Source organism: Mesoplodon densirostris, chromosome 3 (genome assembly GCF_025265405.1).
Source record: "Mesoplodon densirostris isolate mMesDen1 chromosome 3, mMesDen1 primary haplotype, whole genome shotgun sequence".
Classification (NCBI taxonomy): Eukaryota; Metazoa; Chordata; class Mammalia; order Artiodactyla; family Ziphiidae; genus Mesoplodon; species Mesoplodon densirostris.
Window position 1 is genome coordinate 57,198,239 of NC_082663.1, and position 23,670 is coordinate 57,221,908.

Sequence of the window (23,670 nt, forward strand, 5' to 3'; positions counted from 1 at the left end):
CAATGAGAAGCCGGCACACCGCAACAAAGAGTGGCCCCCGCTCGCTGCAACTAGAGAAAGCCCGCGTGCAGCAACGAAGACCCAATGAAGCCAAAAATAAATAAATTAATTAAAAAAAAATTATAGAGAAAATCCGTGTTTGTTTTAGATTATAGAAATAAAAATGGTGATCTAATAATACTGTTAGTTCTGGCCTTAGTTTCCCTCATGGAACTCCACAGTATACTACAATAATGAAGGAAACTTTTTAACATTAGGAATCTTTCTGAATAGTATGTCTTTCTGAGTTCTGTTTGATTAGAAAACTCCTTAAACCTTAAAATTCATTATGAAAATTAGATTTATTTTAAATACTTTTGAATGTATACATTTCACTTCATATTCTTTTTTATTTTCCTGAAAGTCATTTTGTTTTAACTGAAGCATTTAGTCCATTTATATTTAATGTGCCTACTGATACATTTTGGTTTAAATCTACCATCTTTGTGCTATTTGTTTCAACTACTCCATCTTCATTTTTCTCTTCCTTCTTGCCTTTTTTTGTTTGTTTTTAAAAATCTATTTTATTTATTTTGGGCTGCGTTGGGTCTTCGTTGCTGCGTGCGGGCTTTAGTTGCGATAAGTGGGGGCTAGTCTTCATTGTGGTGCGCAGGCTTCTCACTGCGGTGGCTTCTCGTTGTGGAGGACAGGCTCTAGGCGCATGGACTTCAGTAATTGTGGCACGCGGGCTCTAGAGTGCAGGCTTAGTAGTTGTGGCGCACGGGCTTAGTTGCTCTGCGGCATGTGGAATCTTCCTGGACCAGGGATCAAACCTGTGTCCCCTGCATTGGTAGGCAGATTCTTAACCACTGTGCCACCAGGGAAGTCCCTCTTGCCTTTTTTTGGATTGCTTGTTTCCCACCATTCTTTGTTTTCCTAAACTAGTTTGGAAATTGTATACTCTATTTTTATTCTTTTAGAGGTTATTCTAGAAATTACAGTACACGTAATTCCTTAACTTGGGTCCTCTAGAAAGTAGAACCTCAGGCAAAGGTGAAAGTATTATTGCTTTATTTGGGAGATGCAGATCTAGGGAAGTATGGGTAAGGAAAAAAAGGGAAAGTGAGACGAGGAAAAACACTATGTTATCACAGTGGCCAGGCTTGATGACAAACTGTGAAGAGTCATAGGAGTCTCCCAGCAAGTGTGTTCACTTAGAGTTTGGGACTTCTCCAGAAGGTTTATAAACAGAAGCTGCCCCTCTGCACAGTCTGTCGAAGGGAGGAGGGGAGGGTAATGCAATTTCCTAACTTCCTCCATTTCCCACTAGCCAAGGCTTGCCACACAGGGCTGTGTCATCTGGTCTTTTGGTAACTGCTAAGGGAGCCAGCTGTCAGGCTCAGTGGTGTGGCGTTGCAGCCAACTCTGGAAGGTCAGATAGGCTTGGTGTAGTTCAGTTTGGACTCCAGCCCGCTCAGGAAGCTGGGCAAAGGCAGCAGCAGTGCAGAGGAGGAGGCGGGCAGCACCTTGGAAAGAAGGGCGTGGCCAAGAGAATCTGAGGAAGCGCTGCTTCCAGTACTCCTTCATAACATCAAAACCTAAAGTTAACTTGTACCTTTACCCTCCCCACGGATAACACATTTAACCTCACTTTCCTCCTTCCTCACTTATTTATTATTATTTTTGTACATTTAATTCTTTTGGTGTTTCACTAGACATTTATATTTGTTTTAATCAGTTAGTATTTATTAAGATTTAATCACATATTTACCACTTTCATGGCTCTTGATTTATTCTTACATCTCAGATATGTTGAGGATCATTTTCCTTCGACCTGAAGTACATTCTTCAGAATATACTAGTGTTCAGAATATATAGTATGCTATGTGTTATGTAAGGAAGAAGGAAAAATAAGAATATATATTTGTCTTAGCAAAAAGAAACGGTGGAAAACAATAGAGAAAGTCGATGAAACCAGAAGTTGGTTCAACCAATTGACAAATATTTTGCTAAGTTGACCAAGAGAAAAAAAAAGAAGACTCAAATGACTAAGATCGAGTGAAAGAGGAGACATCACTATGGACCTTACAAAACTAAAGATTGTAGGGGAATACTACAAACAGATGGGGAAAAGAGTGAATTTTAATGGATATAGAGTTTCTTCTTGGAGTGATGAAAATGTTCTAAGATTGACTGTGGTGATGGCTGTTCAACTCTGTGAACATACTAAAAACCACTGAATTATACACTTTGAATAAGTTAAGTTACATGGTACGTGAAGTATATCTCAAGAAAGCTGTCTTTTAAAAAATGAGGGAATTCTCTAGCGGTCCAGTGGTTAAGACTCTGCGCTTCCATTGCAGGGGGTACGGGTTCGATCCCTGGTCAGGGAACTAAGATCCCACAAGCTGCACCACATGGCCGAAAAAAAAAAAATTTTTTTTTTAAATAAAAAGAAACACTGGAAGAATACATAGGGAACTAATAAAAATGGTTGACTGGGGTGGTGGTGTAGCACAGTGGAGAGTAAGAATTATTTTTAAATATTTTTATATAGTTAAAAATTTTAAGCCCTGTAAATGAATTAAGTATTCAAAAATAATAAAACTTATGGAATCCTGGGAAGTTGTGGTGAGGGAGATGAAAGTAATGTAGCTAATGTTAGCTGTTAGTTGAGGGCCTGAAAGCAATCATGTTCGTCAAATAAGGTAATAGGTAGGGAACTGGAGGTTGGAGGGGAACTGTAATAAAATTTCTTTTTCATTTATTTGGGTCATAGTGCAAATAATACATTTCCACCTATAAGTGGCAATATGTGCACTGTTTCTGTTTGTTGTGACCTTGTTTGCCCTTGAGAATAACTACAAGGTGAAGATTGCAGTACTATCTGGAGGCTGAAGAAGAGGGATAAGTAGATTAAAAGCATGTAAGTCCTGTATTTAAGAAGCACAGGTGACCCACTGTATATCTGAGTACATGCCATAATCAAAACACTAATGTATGTTGAAACAATGCGGGAACAACAGGGCTTCTGCTGCTCGGAATGGCAGTAGGGAAGAAGAACTGTAAACATTTTGTAAGATTTCTCAATACTTTGTGAAATTCCTCATGTTTGTGGTCCTGTGTTCAGCTGTCTGTATCTCTGTAATGATCGGCAAATTTATAACATGAAATAATTTCTTGAGTGGTGAGAAAGAAAGGGTACAACCAGCCCTTGGGAAGTGGGGCGGTAGAATCCCATGATCTTTAGTAGGTGATAGAGTTTAGGCGAAAGTGCAAGAAGTTTCAGTCCCTGAGGCCTATAGTAAGGAAGAAAAGGGCACAGGAGATTGTCATGCTTCTGGGAAGTAGCCTCTGGAGTGTCCTGATACCCCTTTTGGGTCCAGTTCTATAAGAAGAGAAGAGTCATTATTTTCTTTACACATTTTCTGATTCTCTTCTTGGGAGACTGATGGCGTCCTTATGGGATTTAAATTCTTGATTTCACGTGACTAAACTGTTATTTGAGTCACACCTCAGGCCAGAGCCCTGGAAGTAATGCACAGTTTGTTCATTTATTCATTCATTAACTCAACAAGCCTTGTACACCTGCTGTCTGTCTGATGAGACCCTAGCCGTCAGGATATAGACACCAAGAAGAAGACACAAACCCTAACCTTGTGGCTCTGTGACCCTCCCAGTCTAAGAGGCAGACCTTTAAAGACGTCAGCTTGGGGACTTCCCTGGCGGTCCAGTGGTTAAGACTCTGCCCTTCCACTGCAGGGGCCATGGGTTCGATTCCTGGTTGGGGCACTAAGATCCCACATGCCGTGTGGTGCGGCTAAAAAATAAAAATTAAAAAATTAATTAATTAAAAAAAAAGAAGTGTGAAAGTGCTAATGATAAACCAAGTGCCTAGGAATGCAGAAGAGGGACTGTAAAATGGGCTCAGATGCAAATTCAGATGCCTGAGGGGACCAGGCAGGTAATGCAAATACTTGAATAGGGGCCAGGTAAATGCAAAGTGGTAGCATCTGGAAAGCACTGGTTCCATGTAAAGGAGGCAGCCCCTAGATGCTGGGCTCAGGTAGAAGAGAGATGTCGATTGTACACCTTTCTTTGTACCTTTTGAATTTTATACATGTGCATTTGTTACCTAGTCCAAAAGAAAAACGTTTCTTTTGGAGGTAATTATTACTCAGCCACAGCCTATTTTTTCTTTCTGGGAATGTAGTTTCCCTCGGGCAGTATATTTTGATATTTAAACAGAAACTGAAAAACTGGATTTTTAAGTGAATTCTTCTAAGTTTTAAATGTTGACGTCTAATTTTTTAAAACCACACGGGCTAAATAAAACTTGCTTGCAGGCCGCCAGTTAACGCACTTCGGCCTGGCCAGTCTCTTCTCTGTCCCTTATTAGGGCAGAGAATCTTTTAACATTTAGGTGTTAGGCTTTTCTGAGATATACTCGTTTTAGGGGATAATTCAATTCGGATTTTAGGTATTTAGAATCGATTCTTTAGAGGAAGAGGGAACTTTTAAGGATCTCTGGAATTGGTGATTCTAAGGGTGGTGTCTGGATCAGTAGCATCAGCAGCATCACCGGGAACCTGTTAGAAATGCATACTCTTGGGCCCCATCACAGGCCTATTGAATCAGAGACTCTGGGAGTAGGCCTAGCAATCTGTGTTTTAACAAGTCCTCCAGGTGACTGTGATAAATGCTAAAGTAGGAGAACCACTGCCTCTAATCATATTACAGAGATACATAGATAACTTAAAAACAGGTTCCTGGTCATAGAATTCTTCTGAACTTAAAAAAAAAATTAACTCCAGTAGCTTTACAGAAACCAAATCCCAAACCTGGAATTGATTTTTCATTTCTTTAGATTCTCCTTAAGAAATTATTTGTATTAGAATTTTCTTTTTTTTTTTTTTTTTTCAGTACACGGGCCTCTCACTGTTGTGGCCTCTCCCATTGCGGAGCACAGGCTCCGGACGCGCAGGCTCAGCGGCCATGGCTCACGGGCCCAGCCGCTCCGTGGCATGTGGGAGCCTCCTGGACTGGGGCACGAACATCGTGTCCCCGGCATCGGCAGGCGGACTCTCAACCACTGCGCCACCAGGGAAGCCCCTCAAAATATTCAGATAATACAAATATCTACTTAGAAAATTCAAGAGGATTTACAATCATATATTAAAAGTAGACCAGGGACTTCCCTGGTGGTGCAGTGACTGAGAATCCCCTGCCAATGTAGGGGACACGGGTTCGAGCCCTGCCAGGAGGATCCCACATGCCGCAGAGCAACTGAGCCCATGCACCACAACTACTGAGCCCGCGTGCCTAGAGCCCGTGCTCCGCAACAACAGAAGCCACCGCAATGAGAAGCACTCGCACCACAACGAAGAGTAGGCACTGCTCGTCACGCAGCAACGAAGACACAATGCAGCCAAAAATAAAGAAATAAAAGACATTTATATTTTAAAAAGTAGATCAGAAAGAGTCCTATACATCATCAATAAACATTTAGAAAATAGAATAGTAAAAAAAAAAAAATTCACAACAGCAACAAAATCTACAGGGTGCTACAATAACTGTATGTGCATTGGACACAGATGTACCTAACATTATAGATGAAAAGTAAGGTTGATTGGGCAAAACTTTACAGGCAGAACAGTCAGCAGTGCAGAGAGGTTCCCCTGACCTCTGAACTTCCTGTAAAAAGAATTGCTGGTCTAGGAGCAGCTGGATGTATTGGGGAAAGTGTTTCAAAAAAACACTGTCCGGGCTTCCCTGGTGGCGCAGTGGTTGGGAGTCCGCCTGCCGATGCAGGGGACACGGGTTCGTGCCCCGGTCTGGGAAGATCCCACATGCCGTGGAGCGGCCGGGCCCGTGAGCCATGGCTGCTGAGCCTGCGCGTCCGGAGCCTGTGCTCCACAACGGGAGAGGCCACAACAGTGAGAGGCCCGCGTACCGCAAAACAACAACAACAAAAAAAAAAAAAAAAAAAAAAAAACACTGTCCTTGTTATATGTGTTAATTCAAAAGTTAGGAGGGGTCAGCTATTTAACAATGATTGCTTCTTGTCTGGGTAAAGGGCCCTGTTGGACCAGAGCTTGGCTAGAGGAGTTCACATGCCGATAAGGCTGGTAACAGCTTGAAGACTTGCTAACTCACCAATTGGCTAAACTACCAAAATGGAGAGAGCATGAGCTTTCTGGGACACCTGGGTTTGCCTTTCCTTAATATCTAGCCTTTATGGCAGCCAAACACAGTTGTTAAAAGTGCAGACTCTGTTGCCAGACTGTCTGGTTAATCTGAACCCCTTTGTGCCTGGGTTTTCTCATCTGTAAATTGTAGGAAATAAAAATAGCTACTTCATTTGGACTGTTAAAGGGATTAAATGGACATATCTAAGGTTTTTAGAACTGTGCCTGGCAAGTAGTAGGCTCTAAGCAAATTTTAGTTATTATTGGTAATAATTACACAATATTATTGAAATGATTTTTAAAACTATAAACCCAGAAAAATTAAGAAAGCAGGAGGGGACCATCAGCATACAGAATATTTTAACACATTTTTGGAAGGTGGAAACTCAAATGGAATGGTAGTAACCAGTGACACAGACCAAAGGAGCCCACAGCCTGAATACACATGTAACCTCTGGGAGACTCTGTACCTTGCACAGAGCCCTGGAGCAGCTGAGGGCCCAGAATGCCAGGTTGAAGGCGGACAGGAATGATGGGAAGGGCTGAAAATCAAGAGACTAAATTAAAGTCTCTGCATGAGACAGTTGACTCCATCCACCCCACCATCAGACTATTTAATATGCAGGTGTTATTAACACTGAGGCAAAAAATTAGTGGATTCTTCTAAAAAAATGGAATAAACTGTTTCAGCTGACTTAGAGGAGCTAGGGTGGGCCCTGGGCATCCCCAAATGAAGAATACTTCAAGAATTGGCCATTCTATGCTAAAGGAACACCCCAAGTGAGCTTTCAGCTACTAGCTCTGACTTTACAGCTAACTTGAAATCATTTTCTGAGGTGTTTCTCTGACATTCCAGGGTAAATCTTGGCTCCCCAATCTGTTCTCCATAGAGTAAAGGGCTTAGGTTCAGGTCACACTCATGTGGCTTTTCATCAGAATTTTTAGCCATAATTTTGATCAATCAGCTTTGAAATCGCCTTATTTTCAAACATGAATTGAAAACCAAGGATCAGTACACATTTGAGGAAAGCTGGTAATGTGAAAAAATGAACAAAAAGTAAATGGTAATTAGCATTGGAGGAAACACATCATTCAGGAGGCAGATGAACTTTATTTTTATTAGTACTGATAAAGATAATTTGTACATCGGGACCCACAAAATGGGGGCTGCCTCAGTGGCCCAACCCAAGTCACAAATCTAAACCCAAGTCAGCCTGCACTTACAGGAAACACCTGTCAAGGAAACCTGATATAAACCAATCACAATCCCCCAACTCAGCTTTACCTAGTTTGCCTGACCCTAGAAAACAGGACCTGCTAGACCTATAATGAACCCCTGACCTCTTAGCCGATCATGCCTCTTCTCTATAAAACCCACTCTTTCCCCCCATCCCTCTGGGGCAGCGCTGTGAGACACTGTGCTCCCCCCAGTCTATGGATTGCTTTCCCTTGACTAAAGGACAACAAACTCATTATTAAGTTGTTTTAATGTTGTCATTTGACAGTATAGGAGAGGTTCATTAAAGATTGCGTTGGCTAAAAAAATCAGATCTTGTGAAAATAAGAAACAGACAACAAGAAAGAGCTGTGGGAAATTGAAAATATAATTGCTGAACTTAATAATTACTGTTGGTGGGACTTCCCTGGTGGTCCGGTAGTTAAGACTCCACGCTCCCAATGCAGGGTGTCCAGGTTCCATCCATGGTCAGGAAACTAGATCCTGCGTGCCCCAACTGAAAGATCCCGCATGCCGCAACTAAGACCCGGTGCAGCCAAATAAATAAATAAATAAATATTTTAAAAGAATTTTTATTGGAAAGTCAGAAGATAATGAAGAGGAAACCTCCCAGAAAGTAAAGCCAAAGCACGGGAGAATATGTAAGCAAAAAAAAAAGATAAGAACTTCAGTGATAAATTCCCATCTGAATAATGGGAATACCAGAAAGAGGGAAAAGAGAATAGTAGGCAGTAGGGAATTACCAAAGAAATTATAGAAGATAATTTCCCAGGGCTGATGGGAGGCCCACACGTTCAGCTTGAAACAAGTCCACTGGGTCCAATGAATGTAGAAAGACCCACACTGAGACACAATAACTTTGAAATTTTATAACCCACAGATAAAAGAGAAAACCTTAAAAGATACCAGAAAGATGGAAGCTGCCGTCAAAGAAATAAGACTTATACTAGCACCAGAAACATTAACCAATCTTAAATTATTTAGAATAAAACACTTCTGCTCTGGGACTTGGTAGGTTTTGTGAGACCTTTTGGTTCCTGACTAAGCCCTGCTGACTCAGCACCATAGACCATTTACTTGTGATTTCTCAGAAGACTGCAACTTGTTTTGAGTTTCAGTTCCTCCAGTATGTTCTCACTGCTTCCCATTAAAAGACAAAGAGAGCATTTGTATTTACACTATGCATTCTCCTTCCATTTGACTGGGGCTCTGGATAAACCTCTAGGTAAGTAAATTACCATCTCTGGCAAAAGTGCTTCCACACCTAAACTTATGACCCTCTTATTTCTCTTACTCTTGTTTCTCTCTTTGGAGGCAAGAGGACAGGCACTGGAGTCACACAGGTGTGGATTTAAATCCTTTGCACAACACAGCAGCATCACTGGTACTCTTAGCACTTGTAATTAATGAGCATGGAACCTGGAGAGGGCCTTGGAGATCTTCTCTCCTCCTGGAAATGGCCCGGATACCAGCAAAACTGACCACTCAACTTTGCTGTAGAAGTGCAGGATTGATTCCAGCTGGTTTATTGCCACCCTGTGCTTATTTATCTCCAGGGAGGGCTGGAGCCATGGTGTTGTCTGTTGGCCAAACCTAAATGAAACATACTAACTAGCGATGAATATGGCCCTGTGCTAGGATCTGAGAGACCAGGGGGCAGCCTGTACCATCTTGTTTGAGACTGGTCAGGCATCCTACTTTGGGCCACGTGACTGGAGCGGCATAAAAGACCCCTCCTCAGGTGACAGTGTAGTTTCCCTGAGACCAAGGTACCTTGCACATATCTAGGTGGTTCATTACCTAAAATCAAGCATGTCCTGAACAACGGAGAAAGGGTCCTAGAAACGGGGGCTGGAGTCTGAGACCTCTCTGATGTTTGCCTGTATTTTTGTACCTTATCCTCTACCTTTATTAAATTCTGAAGTAAGTATACTGTGTAGAGGCTTGTGAGTTTTTTCAGTTATCTGACCCTGTGTACTTGCTGAAGTTGGCAGTGTGAATGGGATAATGGGAACGATTTTTTGTTTTGTTTTTTAAAATTTATTTATTATTTATTTACTTATTTTGGCTGTACCGGGTCTTAGTTGCAGCATGCGGGATCCTTTTTTTTTTTTAAGTTGTGGCATGCGGACTTAGTTGGAGCATGCATGAGGGATCTAGTTCCCCGAACAGGGATGGAACTTGGGCCCCCTGCATTGGGAGCGCGGAGTCTCACCCACTGGACCACCAGAAAAGTTCCGGGAACAGTTTTTGACTTAATTTAAATTCTGGCTCCGGCTTTGTTTAGGAGAAGAAAAGATGAAAAGTGGGAGAAAGATGTAGAACCACTGATGCCAGGTTGGCTGCTGAGGCCATCCTGGTTTGAATTTGCCCTAGTACTATAATTATTCATGGGAAGAAAAGCACAGCAATGGAATTTTTTTTTTGCTATTTTTAAAAATTTATTGAAGTATAGTTGATTCACAATGTTTCAGGTGTACAGCACAGTGATTCAGTTATATATATCTTTTTTTAAAGATTCTTTTCCCATTATAGGTTATTACAAGATATTGAATATAGTTTCCTGTGCTATGTAGTAGATTCTTGTTGTTTATCTATTTTATATGTAGTAGTGGGTATCTGTTAATCCCAAATTCCCAATTTATCCCTCCCCCACCCCCAGCAATGGAATTTAAAGGTGATAGACCCAGAGCCAGAAGAAGCAGCTAAATGGGTTAAAACAGAAATATGGACAGAGGGGAAGTCAGCCAAGAATAGTGAGGCAAATAAGGAAGGCCTCAGCAGCCAGCCTGGCATTCCTGGTTCTAAATCTCTTTCCCACTTTTCATGGTTTGGGCTGTTTTGGCAAAAATGAAAGTACTAAGAAAGAGCCCTAGGCTGCCAAGTCCACCAAGCTTTGGCCGGTTCCTTCTGTAAAAGGAAGGAACATGATACCAGAGGGAGAATTGGGCAGATATTTCTTTTGTTTGGAATGTGACCTTCATCTGATATCCACTAAAAGGACTCTATGGGAGAGGGCATGATGAGACAACTGAAATGAAGGAGCTCTTCAGTCAAAAAGCCAAGTAACCTTGTGGACTGATAGAGCTTCCTGAGGAACCATTGCTGAAATGTACTGAACATATTAGTGACAAAGGAGCTCTTTTCCTTGCATTAGGTACTGCCGAATGAAGGGCATGCTTGGGCTTAATCAAGATCTTCAATTAGCTGCAACTTTTGCAGAAATGTGGGTAGATGGGCAAATTCTAAATCAGCTGAGCTGGATTAAGGCGGGGCACATAAAGCAAAGCTGGTAGAGTGGAAATATCCAACTCCACCTGTAGGTATTAAATGGAATACCTTGTTGATTCTTGAAATGTTGAGAATGCAAGCACGCATCTTTGAACTTGTTATATGATGATATGGGTATTCCCTATTTTATGCCTTTCACTTAAGTGACAATTGATGCTGTGATAAGGGGGCCTCCAACTGTTTGGACTCCATAGGTGACCTTACTGTTGAGGGCAGGATAGAGGTCTGCTGTCACAGACCTACTAGCATATTTGCTCTGAATTGGGCTAAATGATGAGCAGAAGATCAATGTTATTCAGAAGAAAAAACAGAAAGAATAAAGGGTTGAAACAAACCTCAGGACTAGTAAACCAGGTGGCGATGTTCATGAACATTTTCTTCCCCTTTTCAGAAAATGGCCGCCCAGGAGAAAGACCCTGACGAGAGGATTTCCCAGACTGATTATGCTTTGCTCCCGGAGCTGTCTGGTCTTCTAGGCATAGATATGCTTCAATATGTAAAGGGAATAGAAGAAGAGGAGCAGAAAGAACGAGAAAAAATGCAAAAAGGCTTTAATTCCCAAATGCGTAGTGAAGCAAAAAGGTTAAAGTCATTTGTGACCTATGAGGCCTACAGGGCATGGACACCCCAGGAGATGGCAGCGGCTGGGTTTTATTTCACTGGCATAAAATCTGGGATTCAGTGCTTCTGCTGTAACTTAATCCTCTTTGGTACCAGCCTCCAGAGACTCCCCATGGAAGACCATAAGAAGTTCCATCCGGATTGTGAGTTCCTTTTGGGCAAAGATGTTGGTAACATTGCCAAGTATGATATAAGAGTAAAGAATCCAGAGAACAAGTTGAGGAGGGACGACAAAGCAAGATACCAAGAAGAGAAGGCCAGACTCAAATCCTACAAGAAATGGCCATTTTATGCCCAAGGGACAGCCCCAAGGGAGCTCTCAGCTGCTGGCTTTGTCTTTACAGGTAGTTTGAAGTCATTTTCTGAAATATTTTGCTGGAATTAAGTTTAGGTTCCATATTTCAGTTGCAATATTTTGTAAATCTTTCCTTACTTGGTCAATGTGTTATATTAGGTATAAGGTCTCTTTTATTAAAATTCAACTTCAGTAATTTCACTTTAGCTTTATTTTATGTGTAGTACAACATGTCAATTTACCAAAAATATATAAAAAATAAGAAAGTGACTTTTCTTAAAATTTTGGACCTTAGACAATACTTGACTGGATTTCTAAGGCCCTGAAAATAAGCTGTGAGGTCAGCCTGACCCCAGTCTCCTTCTCACCCATCCTCCTTTTGCTGCTCTGAAATGATCTTTCTTTGATTCTTTTAATTGCAGCAGTATTGTAGGGTTTTTGTTTTTGTTTTTGTTTTAACCTTAAAGCTAACTCTAACATATAGAGCAAGTTGCATTTCAGAAAATTATACTTTGTTTGAATTATCCTAGCCACACCATAAATGTTATGACAGATCTGAGTGAGAATTGTGATAACAAAAACAGCTATCATTTACTGAGTACCTACTTGATGCTAGGCATGGATTAAGCACTAATACTAATCTGCCAAACATGCCCTTTTCCCCCATTTCACAGTTGTCTTCAGTGAGGCTCAAAGAGTTTAAGAAATGTGCCTAAGGATAACCAACATGGACCTACTATATAGCACAGGGAACTCTGCTCAATGTTATGTGGCAGGCTGGATGGGAGGGGAATTGGGGGGACAATGGATACATGCATATGTATGGCTGAGTAATTTTACTGTGCACCTGAAACTATCACAACATTGTTAATCGGCTATATTCTAATATAAAATAAAAAGTTAAAAAAAAAGAAACAAAATATTTCAATTCATCTCAGGTACACTGCATAGTGCTTGGCACACAGTGTATGTTGGATATATGAAATGTTAATTGTTACTATTGTTAATTAATTAATAGCAGAAGCTGAAGAAATTCACCTTGATGGTGCTACCCAAGTTGGACCCAAGAAGAAAATTTAAGAGATTTCTGGTATAGAATTCCCCAGATGTCACAGTGTGCTTATCACTTATTTCTTCAAGATGTTATAGTTAATGTCCTAATTGACTTAGAGACTGAAGCAGAGTAAAACGCAGAAAAAACGGATCTTTCTGTCGTGTTCAAAAAAGTTGGAGTCTGTAGTTTGATTGTAATTTGCCTACCAGTTTGTGTACCATTTACATCTCAAAATGCCTTAAACCTCAAGTAAGTTTCCTTCTTAGTTTTGAAAGCTAGTGAGTTGATCCCTTTGTAGTTCCCCTAAAAACAGTTGTCAGAAAAGAAAAATATACTTGTCAAATACAAATGTCAAATGTGAAGAAAAAAAAAAGAAATGTGCCTAAGTTTCCACTGAAATTTCATAGCAAAGCTACAGCTTAGGTCTTCTAACTGCACTTTACTTCATGAGTGCAGGGGATTCCTCTGCTTCCCCACTACTTCAGTGGGCATACTGAGTCCAACAGCTTAGAGTTCTGTGTGTGCCACATCTGAGAGGTGGGGTCCCAGGCTTTGGAAATGGTCACTTAGGGCAGTGGGGCTGTGGATGAGGATTCAGCCAGATGAGAGTGTGAGTGGGCAGATGGGATGGAGCGTGTCTCATTCATGCACAGAGCAGTCAACTTCTGGAGACACCCCTTCTGGACCATCCCATAGTGCTGTTGCCGGACAACAGCGTCTTCCTTCAACAGTGTCTTCCTTCATATGCAGGTAAACGTGACACTGTACAGTGCTTTTCCTGTGGTGGCTGTTTAGGAAATTGGGAAGATGATGATGATCCCTGGAAGGAACATGCCAAGTGGTTCCCCAAGTAAGTAGATAAATATTTTTTGCTTGTAATTTTTTTTTAAGACAAAACAAAACTAAAGGCAAGAGTCACCTTCCCAGAGTAGAACCTTCAGTTTTGATCATTCTCTCTCCTAAACTGGAACACTCCAGGATTTATTCAAGCAAGAAAGCCCTGATGATATCGTGAAAATTTTTAATTATATAATTTCAAAATAGTTTCTTACTGTTTTATTATCCAAAATACTAAGATATGTTTTGCCAAGTATAAGTTTCAGGATCTGCCTTAATAAACATGAATAATTTGCATAGGGATGATGTAAAATGGTACATAAAGGAAGTTGGAAAGTAAGGCAATGTTTAAAACATTATTATAAATGGTTTCATGCACTGCTGAATATATACCAAATGAAAACATTGTATTTCAAAAACTCAGTAAGAGTTTTGATTATTACAATGGTCTTGAGTTCTCTGCTTAGAAAATGAAGTGCTTTTAAAAATTATTTCTAATGCTACGTTTACTAGTATTTTCTACATGACTCTGTATCTACCAAATACAGATTCATTCCTTTAACAATTTTTAAAACTTTCATTTTGGAAAATTTCATATACAAGTAGAGAGAACACTTATCAACACATGGCCAAATCATATTTCATCCATCTCTCACCCACTCCTTCCCCAGAAATAAAAATAACCCAATTATTTTAAAGCAAATCCCAGATATCATATAATGTCACTTGTTGATATTTTAGTATATAACTCTAAAATATAAAAATATTTTAAAGAAACATAACCAGAGTATCATTCTGTCTTCTAAAGAGGATTAACAGTAATTCCTCAATAACATCAAATATCTGAGACAGTGTTCAAATGTCCACATCCCCCCACCTCACTTTCTCTTTGCCATTGGTTGATTTGAATCAGGATCCAAACAAGGTCCATACATTACATTTAGTTGATATATCTCAAGATTTTTAATTTACAGATTTCCTCCTCCCTGACTTTTTCTTGTCACTTACTCATGAAAGGAGCCATGTAGTCTGTCCTGTAAAATTGCCTACACTCTATGTTTGGCTGAATGTTTCTGTGGTGTCATTTAACATGTTTCTCTACTTCCTGTATTTCCTATAATCTAGTAATTGGATCTAGCAGTGTGCTTCGGCTCATAGTTTATTTCTTTAACATATTTGTCATACACCTACCACATACAAAGAAGTTTCCGGTTGGATCGTAGGTCAACCACAAAACAACTGGGCTGTTTTAGGTTTATAAGTCATCTTTCACATGGACAGCCATGCTCACAAAAATGGAAGTATGTCTGATATGTTAAGTGAAAAAAGCAGTATGCAAAATAATGTGTAGTATAAGCCTTTAAAACCATTCAACCTATATATGGACTTGTTTGAAATATATATAGAAAAAGTTAAGAAAATATACAGACCAAACAATTGAACTCTTGAGGTTTGGTTTTGTCAGGAGATGAGGTGGAGGGGGATTTTCATATTTTACTTTGTTCACTTCTATCTTGTTTAAATTCTGGGAAACAAATGTGTATTTCTTTTATGGTTGAAAAGAAAGTGAAGGGGTGGGAGGGAGGAAGGGAACAAAGGAGAGAAGGAAGAGGGGGAGAGAGACAGATGGAGAGGGAGATTGGAAAGGGAGGGGCGCTCTTCCTGACAAGCAGATGAGACAGTTATAGGGATACAGGAAGCCAGATGGTTAAATACTTTGAATGTCATTCTGGTTCCTTGACTAATCAAGAATAGACACCCAGCCAATCACACTGAGTGTTGGCAGTGAACCACATGGGTGTGTACTGAGTGAATATCAGCCCTAGCTCTTGGGCACCTGTCGTAGCTGTAGCCTCAGCCAATGCTTCACTTATTCTCATGGCCACAATGCTTAGTGTCACTGGATTATACACTGGACAACTCCCAGCAGCACCATTCACATCAACCATCATGTGATGGCCTAACACCAACAAGAGTTGCACATCCTGTCTCGGGTGGCCCCAGTACACCCTCTCTGACGCAGGACTGAGGGAAAGGTGAGAAGCATAGGGAGAAGATGTGAGTCCAGCACTCAGCTCCAGAGGTGGAAGGAGCTAAGGTCTGCTGCTATCAATACAAAGGGCAGGGCAGAGCGCGGAGGCTCGCAGATACACAGAGCCGGCCACTTGTTGACCCCCATTACTGACCCTCTGAGTCTCGTGTGTAAAAATGAAAATGATAATCCATAGCTGGTAGGGTTGTTATAAGGGTGATAAGTAAAGTATATGGAGCAAATGCCTTGTAAAAACTCTCGTGTATTCCATGACCGTTTCACTTTCCACCTGTTTGTCAACATGAGCATATGCTTAGCCAATACATTTCAGAGCTGGAATTAGAACTAAGAATTCCCCAGTTTCTTGTTGGTTGTGCTCTAACCTTAGCTGTTTGGGCATCAATTTTGGCTTTGTTTGCTGCTTTTATAAACTATGGACACAATGTCTGAGTCTACTCCTACTCATTAAAACGTAGTACTCAGTGTACTAAATAATTGTAAATAAATAAAATAAGCTGATCTTTATTGTATTTTTTAAACATTATATATATATATATTTGTAATTTATTTGTTATTTATTTTATTTTTGGCTGTGTTGGGTCTTCATTGCAGTACATGGGCTTCTCACTGCAGTGGCTTCTCTTGCTGCGGAGCATGGGCTCTAGAGTGCAGACTCATTAGTTGTAGCTCGCAGGCTCTAGAGCACAGGCTTCAGTAGTTGTGGCACATGGGCTCAGTAGTTGTGGCTTGTGGGCTTAGTTGCTCCGTGGCATGTGGGATCTTTGTGGATCAGGGCTCGAACCTGTGTTCCCTGCATTGGCAGGCGGATTCTTAACCACTGCGCCACCAGGGAAGCCCTTTGTTGTATTTTTTTAAAGAAGTAGTGTCTATCGAGCACCTTCTCAATCCACACTAAGCATGTGGGGAGGACCCCGTCCGTCATGTGCTATGTGGATTGTGTACGAATTTGGGTTGCGTACAGGTTTGGGGCACTCCTCGGAAGGATCTGTACATCTAAAACCTGGGGACCTTAGCTACCCAGAGTGGTGGCCCTGGAACAATATATGACTCACCTACTGGAGTTCACGTTCTCATGTCTGTACAAGAGAGCTGTGGCAAGATTGATCACTTCCCGTTAGTGGCAGAACTGGGACTAACATTCTGGCCTCCTGACTCTCAGCCCTCAGTTACTATAACATCACTAGAAAGGAACCTTAAATTTGAATGAGAGAGATTTTTTTTAAAGTTACCTTAAAAATTGCTTCTGTGTTTTTTTTTTTTTTTTTTTTTTTTTTTTTGCGGTACATGGGCCTCTCACTGTTGTGGCCTCTCCCATTGCAGAGCACAGGCTCTGGATGCGCAGGCTCAGCAGCCATGGCTCACGGGCCCAGCCACTCCACGTCATGTGGGATCTTCCCGGACCGGGGCATGAGCCCGTGTCCTCTGCATCAGCAGGCAGACTCTCAACCACTGTGCCACCAGGGAAGCCCTGTTTCTGTTTTGTGGAAAGGAGTGTGTTTTTAAAATGTATTCCATATGCTCTTTTAAAAAAATTCAATTTATTAATTTCCATTATATTTTTTTTACAGAGTAGTGATATATGTTTTTCAGTGGATGAAATTTATTATTGTTTGTTATCCTTACTGCCAATAATTTTTATTTAACCACAGGAAATAGATATAGTCACCGTAGTTTAATTTAATAAAAAAAAAACCCTCCAGTCTATATATTAATGTAAATCTGTCTCTTTGATTGAATTATATTTTGTTTCAAGAGAGAAGATAATCTGAAGATTTAGTTTTAAATTATTACACATGTTGTTAATGGAAATAATAATTATATGAGAATAATGATAATTGTCATAAGTTTTGGGGTAAATTTTTTGACAGTTTTATCAAAGTAAAATAAAATTGAGCAATTTAAAGCATACAATGCAGTAAGTTTTAACAAATGTCCATTGTGTCACTGCAGTTATATAAAGATACAGGACATCTCTATTACAGTATCAGGGTAAATTTTAATTCTGTTTATTAATTATAGATGTGAATTTCTTCAAAGTAAGAAATCCTCAGAGGAAATTACCCAGTATATTCAAAGCTACAAGGGATTTGTTGGCGTCACGGTAATTTACAACAGCAAATTTTTTCTCAAGTTGGCTTTTGAGTACCTGTTATCTGAATGAGAAGGGGGCGGCATCACTCTTTTGTCATGGGCTCTCCTTCTTTCTTCTTACCTTATTTCATTCCCCTACCTCTCATTGGGCAGATTGAAGAAAAGCATGTTCTCTTGGTCAACTAGAGCCCTTAGAATTTTTTTTCAGGGCTGCCTTTTGATTGGTCTGTCTGCCTTCCTGGTAGTCTTCCCCTCTTTGACTGAGGTCACCTCCCCTAGCTTCCCTTGGCCACCCCCATCTGAGTGCCCGCATAAGACATTCAGACCACTGCACACTACCCACAGTGGGCCTCAGAGCTGGTTACTTTATGCTCTATCAGGAAGGCTTCCCTAGTGACAGGTGATGGGAAAATCCAGCTTAAATTGCTTATGCAAAAAAAGCAAATTTATTGGCTAACACGACTCAGATGAGAACCCTGCAGAAAACATGGCCTGAGAGTGGGGGAGGAGTGTTTCTTCAGATAGCAATCTGGGTGCAATTTTCAGAGAAGAATCAGTTACTCAATACCTAACCACCCTTCTGAATCCAGTTTCCTTCCTACATCTCATACTTCTCATTAGTCAAAGGACCTCTGTGATATCTTGTTGTAACTTAGCTTTTGAGTTGTATCTCTGGAAAAACTGACCCGGAGACGGCTTCCTGTTGAGTATAAATAAACATTCACATTTTTTTTTCTTCCCTTTACACTGCATAAAAAATTACATCATTAATAGAAATAATAATTCAAGGAATAATTCTCTAATAACACTGCCACTCAATCCAATGAAACTCTTCACTTGGGGGCAGGGTTGGAGGAGGGAGTTCTTTTAATTTTTATTCATAGATAGTTGTATGCTCCAAGTCGATAACTTGAATTTTTTTAAATTGAGGTATTGATGCACAATATTTGTTTCAGGTGTACAACACAATGATTCACAATTTTTAAAGGTTATACTCCATTTATAATTACTATAAAATATTGGATATGTTCCCTGTGCTGTACATTAGATACTTATAGCTTATTTGTTTTATACATAGTCATTTGTAGGATAACTTGAGTTTTAATTTTCTTCAGGGAGAACATTTTGTGAGTTCCTGGGTCAAGAGAGATTTACCTATGGCTTCAGGTAAAGATTCAGACGTATTTCAAAAAGCTTTGCTTGTTTATTTCTTCTTTTGCTTTTTTTTTTTAGCCTAATTTTTTTTTAACCCCTCCATTTTCCTCCTCATTTTATGGTGCTATAGTAATTTTTAAAAAAAACATTTCATTAGAGTTTCTGGTCTCCTGGAGTGACTTAGTTTTTTTAACATAAATGAGCATAGGGAAATACGTCAGGGTTGGGTCCTTGACTGAATTTCCTTTAAAACAATTAAGGTTTCTGGATAAAATGGTTTTGAAAACATTCTTAAATGGATCAGTGTCTGTTAAGAAATTAAATGTGAAATAATAGAAAATAAATATTGGTCTCTGCCCCTAGTTCCTGGCACAGAGCTCCTAAAATCCATGTAATTTCCTAAGTGATAACATCACGAGGTGCATCTCTTGTTCTAATATTGGATCTTTGACTCTGTCCCTGACACAGGGCTCCTAAAACCTTGTAAACTCCTAAGTGATAAGAACACTGGGAGCGTCTTTGGTTTCTAATGAGGTGATTCTGGGTGAGCTCCTGGATGGCTTCTTGATGGGAGCTGGTCACTGGGAAGAGCAAGCCATGATTAGAAGTTTGAATTTTCAGCCCACCCCCTATTCTTCAGAGCAGGGAGAGGGGTATAAATGGAGTTAATGATCGATCATGCCTGTGTGAGGAAGCCTCCATAAAAATCCCAGTAGTACAGGTTTCCAGGAGCCTTCAGGTACATGAACACATCCACACTGGGAATGTGACACATTCCAACTCTGTGAGGATAGAAGCTCTCAGATCTCATTCTATGGGCCAGTTCATCTGGCTGTTCATCTGTAGCCTTGATCATATCCTTTACTAAACAAACATAAGTGTTTCTCTGAGTTCTGTGATCCACTCTAACAAATGAAATGGGGTAGGAGCAGTGTTATGGGATTGAGCCTTTAACCTGTAGGATCTGACACTACTAAGTAGACAGTGTTGGAACAGAGTTAAATTGTAGGACACCCAGCTGGTGTTGCAGAGAAGTGTTTACTGGGAGAAAACCCCCATACATCTTGTATCAAAAGTATCGTGAATGTGAGGTAGTGTGAGAGTAAAGGAGACACAGAGGAGGAAAAGACTGAGGTTTTTCCAGTACATTAAGTTATATTCCAGTTAAAACTCAAGTGACAGCAGGAATCCTGGGGCTAAGTAGAATAATGAAGCAAGCTTTCATCTTAAGGAATTTTGCAGTATCTAATTTTATTAACATATTTAATAAACATAAGTTGGTTTTCAAATCCTCAAAGGGTGCAGAAGACAGGAACCAAACCCCAGGGCCAGCCCAGTGTGGAAAGTCTAATAGAAACCACCGCATAGAGTGGACACCCAAAGGGCAAGAAACAAATCTGCCTGCTCTTAAGGGAGCTGCAAGGAAAATTTGCCTTTCTCAAATCTGATACTAACTTGGGGTGGAAGGGAAGCTCCTCTAGCTTTTTTTTGTTTTTTGTGTTTTTTTTTGCGGTACGCGGGCCTCTCACTGCTGTGGCCTCTCCCGTTGCGGAGCACAGGCTCCGGACACGCAGGCTCAGCGGCCATGGCTCATGGGCCCAGCCGCTCTGCGGCATGTGGGATCCTCCCGGACCAGGGCATGAACCCATGTCCCCTGCATCTGCAGGCAGACTCCCAACCACTAGAAAATATTTTATTATAAAAAAATTTGAATCTATACAGAAATAAGACCATAGTAAATCCCCACCATGCATCCACCACTCTGCTTCAACATGTGGTCAGTCTGGCCTTGCCTGTTTCTTCTTTTCTAATCCCCTCCTTCAATTATATTGAAGCAAATGCCAAACATATCATTCTGTCTGTAAATATGAAAGGATAACTCAAACACTGATACTTGCAATATCAAAGCTTGCTGGTCTCACCATACGCTTTTTATTCAAGTGTGTTACAATGGCAGCATCTTTGCTAATGAAGAACTCCGACTGGACTCTTTCAAGAACTGGCCCCAGGCATCCCCTGTGGGAGCTGCAGCTCTGGCCAAAGCAGGTTTTTTCTACATAGGTGAGTCAGCAGTTTGCCCCATGCTCTTGCCTTGCTGCCCATTTAAACCCCACATACACTTCATGATCCTGGGCTCGTATTTAACTAAGCTCAACAATTCCTACTTCTTTTCATTATTCCTTTTTCTTTTAAAAAAATATTTATTTCTTTATTTAGGCTGCACCAGGTCTTAGTTGCAGTGCATGGGATCTTCATTGTGGTGTGCGGGATCTTTCTTTTTAGTTGCGTCAGGTGCGCTCCCTAGTTGCGGCATGTGGACTTCTTAGTTGTGGCATGTGAACTCTTAGTTGTGGCATGTGTGTGGGACCTAGTTCCCCTGCCAGGGATTGAACCCAGGCCCCCTGCATTGGGAGCGCCGAGTCTTACCCACTGGACTGCCAGGGAATTCCCTCATTATTCCTTATATATTCCTTTTCCTTTCTGTATCAGATGGCCATATCTACCTATAAGAGGAGCTGGGACATTTAACTTTTTTTCTGGGTAGCAATGTGCCCAGCTGAAAATTGGGGTTTCCGTTACTATGGAAGAATGAGAGTTAACTAGGAGTGTGGACAGCGGTTTTTGCCACACACTCCTTGGAAGAGAAAGTAAGGAAATGCCTTTTAATGATTCCTAAGCATGTAGAATCTTCCATCAGTTCATAGTATTCTCTCTTGAGCTGCTGGTCATCAGGGAGTTCCACTCTGTAATGCACAAAGAGCGGGCAGGTTCCCCTCAGCTAAACCTCTGCCTGAGGTACCATAAGGTGAAAGGATATTGTGTCCTTCCTGGGAACCTTGCTGGCCTTCTTCAGACCAAACACACATGCTAAGTTACAGTGGAGGTCCATGTGGACCTTTTACAGAGGGGTCAAGAATACCACAGAGCAGTACAGAGTAGGGGAATGTAGTGTTCACTCGAACTGACAAGTTCCATTGGTACAAAAAATCTTAATGCCTCACAGGCTTAAGCATTTGGAAAAGCGGTGCTCCACCCTTTCTTCCTGCTCTCTCCATTCTGTCTTCCTCTTGCCAGCCTTCCTCTAGGACCCTCTGTCCAGTGTCCTCACCCTCTTCCTTTTGAACCTCCTCCTCTCCCCACAAATCCTAGGCATCTCACCCTTTTGGGGTCTTGCAAGCTCTAGGACCTCCTATTTTTATCCAGACACAAAGGGAGGTTTTCCTCTGTTCTGGCTTTACAATGCCTACAGGAGTCCAAGAAAAGAAGGAAGATGATGGATGCTCCATTTCTAGTTCAATCTTTTGGCAGATCCAAATGCTAATTTCCTTCCAAAGAAATAGAGTCTCACATGAAGACTTGATCCTACTTCTAGTGGAATAAACCTAGCAATAATGTAGTAAGAGGCATTTGATTCTTCACGAACTTACTTACATGAGAGTTGCTATATTTGCTCATATATATTTTCCTGAGCTCCAAATATTTTCTTTCTGATTTATTCATTAAATAAATAACTTACTGCGTGCCTAGTCAGTCCTAGGCACTCTTCTAAGTCCATGAGATTCATTAGGGAGCAAAACAGGAAAAAAATCTCTTCCTTCATGGAACTTCAGTTCCACATTCTGATTTGCAAATCTCTTGCTCCATAGAATGAGGAGAGGACAGGGAGAGGGTGTTAATCAGTTCATGGTACATAGGAACATTGAATGTTACTTGTTCATGACCCCATTGGTGAGAGAAGAGCCCTAAATAGAATATTTCCTCACTGGTGACCCGATTTGTGACTTTGTCACAAAATCTGATTGGAAGTACAAGTAGGGTTTTGCTAATAAAGGCCTGGTAGTTATTATGTGTGTCACTCGACAAATACACTGGCCAGTGGCACTGATCAAATTTCCTTACTTCTAGGTAAAAGCGACACCGTCCAGTGTTTTTCCTGTGGAGGATGTTTGTATAAGTTTGAGGAAGGTGATGACCCATTAGAAGAACACACCAAATATTTTCCCAAGTGAGTAGAATGAATGTTTAGTGTCTATGAATCTGGATGTATTGATACTTTAGCAATTTTCCCCTCATTTTATATTCTGATTAAGCCTTTGCCCACCTCTCTGATTCTTACGATGAAGGATGAGTCTTTCTCTCTTTCATGCCCTTGCTTTCATGACCCCTTTCCCATCTAGCCTTCCTCTCACTATAGTCACAGCACAGTTTTGGTTCAATCATTATTTTCACATTACATGTTTACATTAGCATGACTTCATAAAGGCGGAGCCTAGTAATAAGTAATTTACCTTCCCTCCCTGTACCACTTCCAATTTTTGTAGTAAGTAACAATTGTCTCATTAGTATGTTTGCTTAGTTTTTTGGTTTTTGAGGTGAAATTCACACATAAACTATTTTCAAGTGTACAGTCCAGTGGCATTTAGTACATGCACAATGTTACACAATCACCCCCTGCTGTCTAATTCCAAAACGTTTTCATTATCCCAAAAGAGAACTCTGTACCCATTAAGCAGTCATTCCCTATCTCCCCAGTGCACCCTAGCTCCTTAGAGCTACCAGTCAGCTTTCTGTCTCTATAGATTTACTGTTCTGGATATTTCATGTAAATGGAAGCATGTAATATGATCTTTTGTATTTGGCTTCACTTAGCACAATGTTTTGAGGTTCATCCATCTTGTAGAATGTATCAGTACTTCATTATTTTTTATGGCTGAGATATATGTAATTGTATATGTGTATATGTATATATATGTATGTATTTCAGTTTCTCCATCTCCTCGCCAACACTTGTTATTTTCCTTTTTAAAAAATATACCCATTTTCTTAGTTTTAAAATGTATTTAGCACCAGTTCATCTTCAAATTCTCC

General features: G+C 40.6%; 1 protein-coding gene across 1 annotated transcript in view; it reads left to right on the forward strand.

Annotated features, from left to right (window-relative positions):
* Positions 1–8,549: 8,549 nt before the first annotated feature.
* Positions 8,550–23,670, forward strand: part of NAIP (NLR family apoptosis inhibitory protein) — a 31,512-nt gene continuing 16,391 nt past the window's right edge. The window contains exons 1-7 of the mRNA XM_060092998.1: positions 8,550–8,629; positions 11,087–11,660; positions 13,416–13,515; positions 17,575–17,656; positions 18,762–18,813; positions 20,743–20,862; positions 22,708–22,807. Coding sequence (XP_059948981.1) covers positions 11,090–11,660; positions 13,416–13,515; positions 17,575–17,656; positions 18,762–18,813; positions 20,743–20,862; positions 22,708–22,807 — 1,025 coding nt within the window. The 5' untranslated portion in view covers positions 8,550–8,629; positions 11,087–11,089. The remainder of the gene's footprint in view (positions 8,630–11,086; positions 11,661–13,415; positions 13,516–17,574; positions 17,657–18,761; positions 18,814–20,742; positions 20,863–22,707; positions 22,808–23,670) is intronic.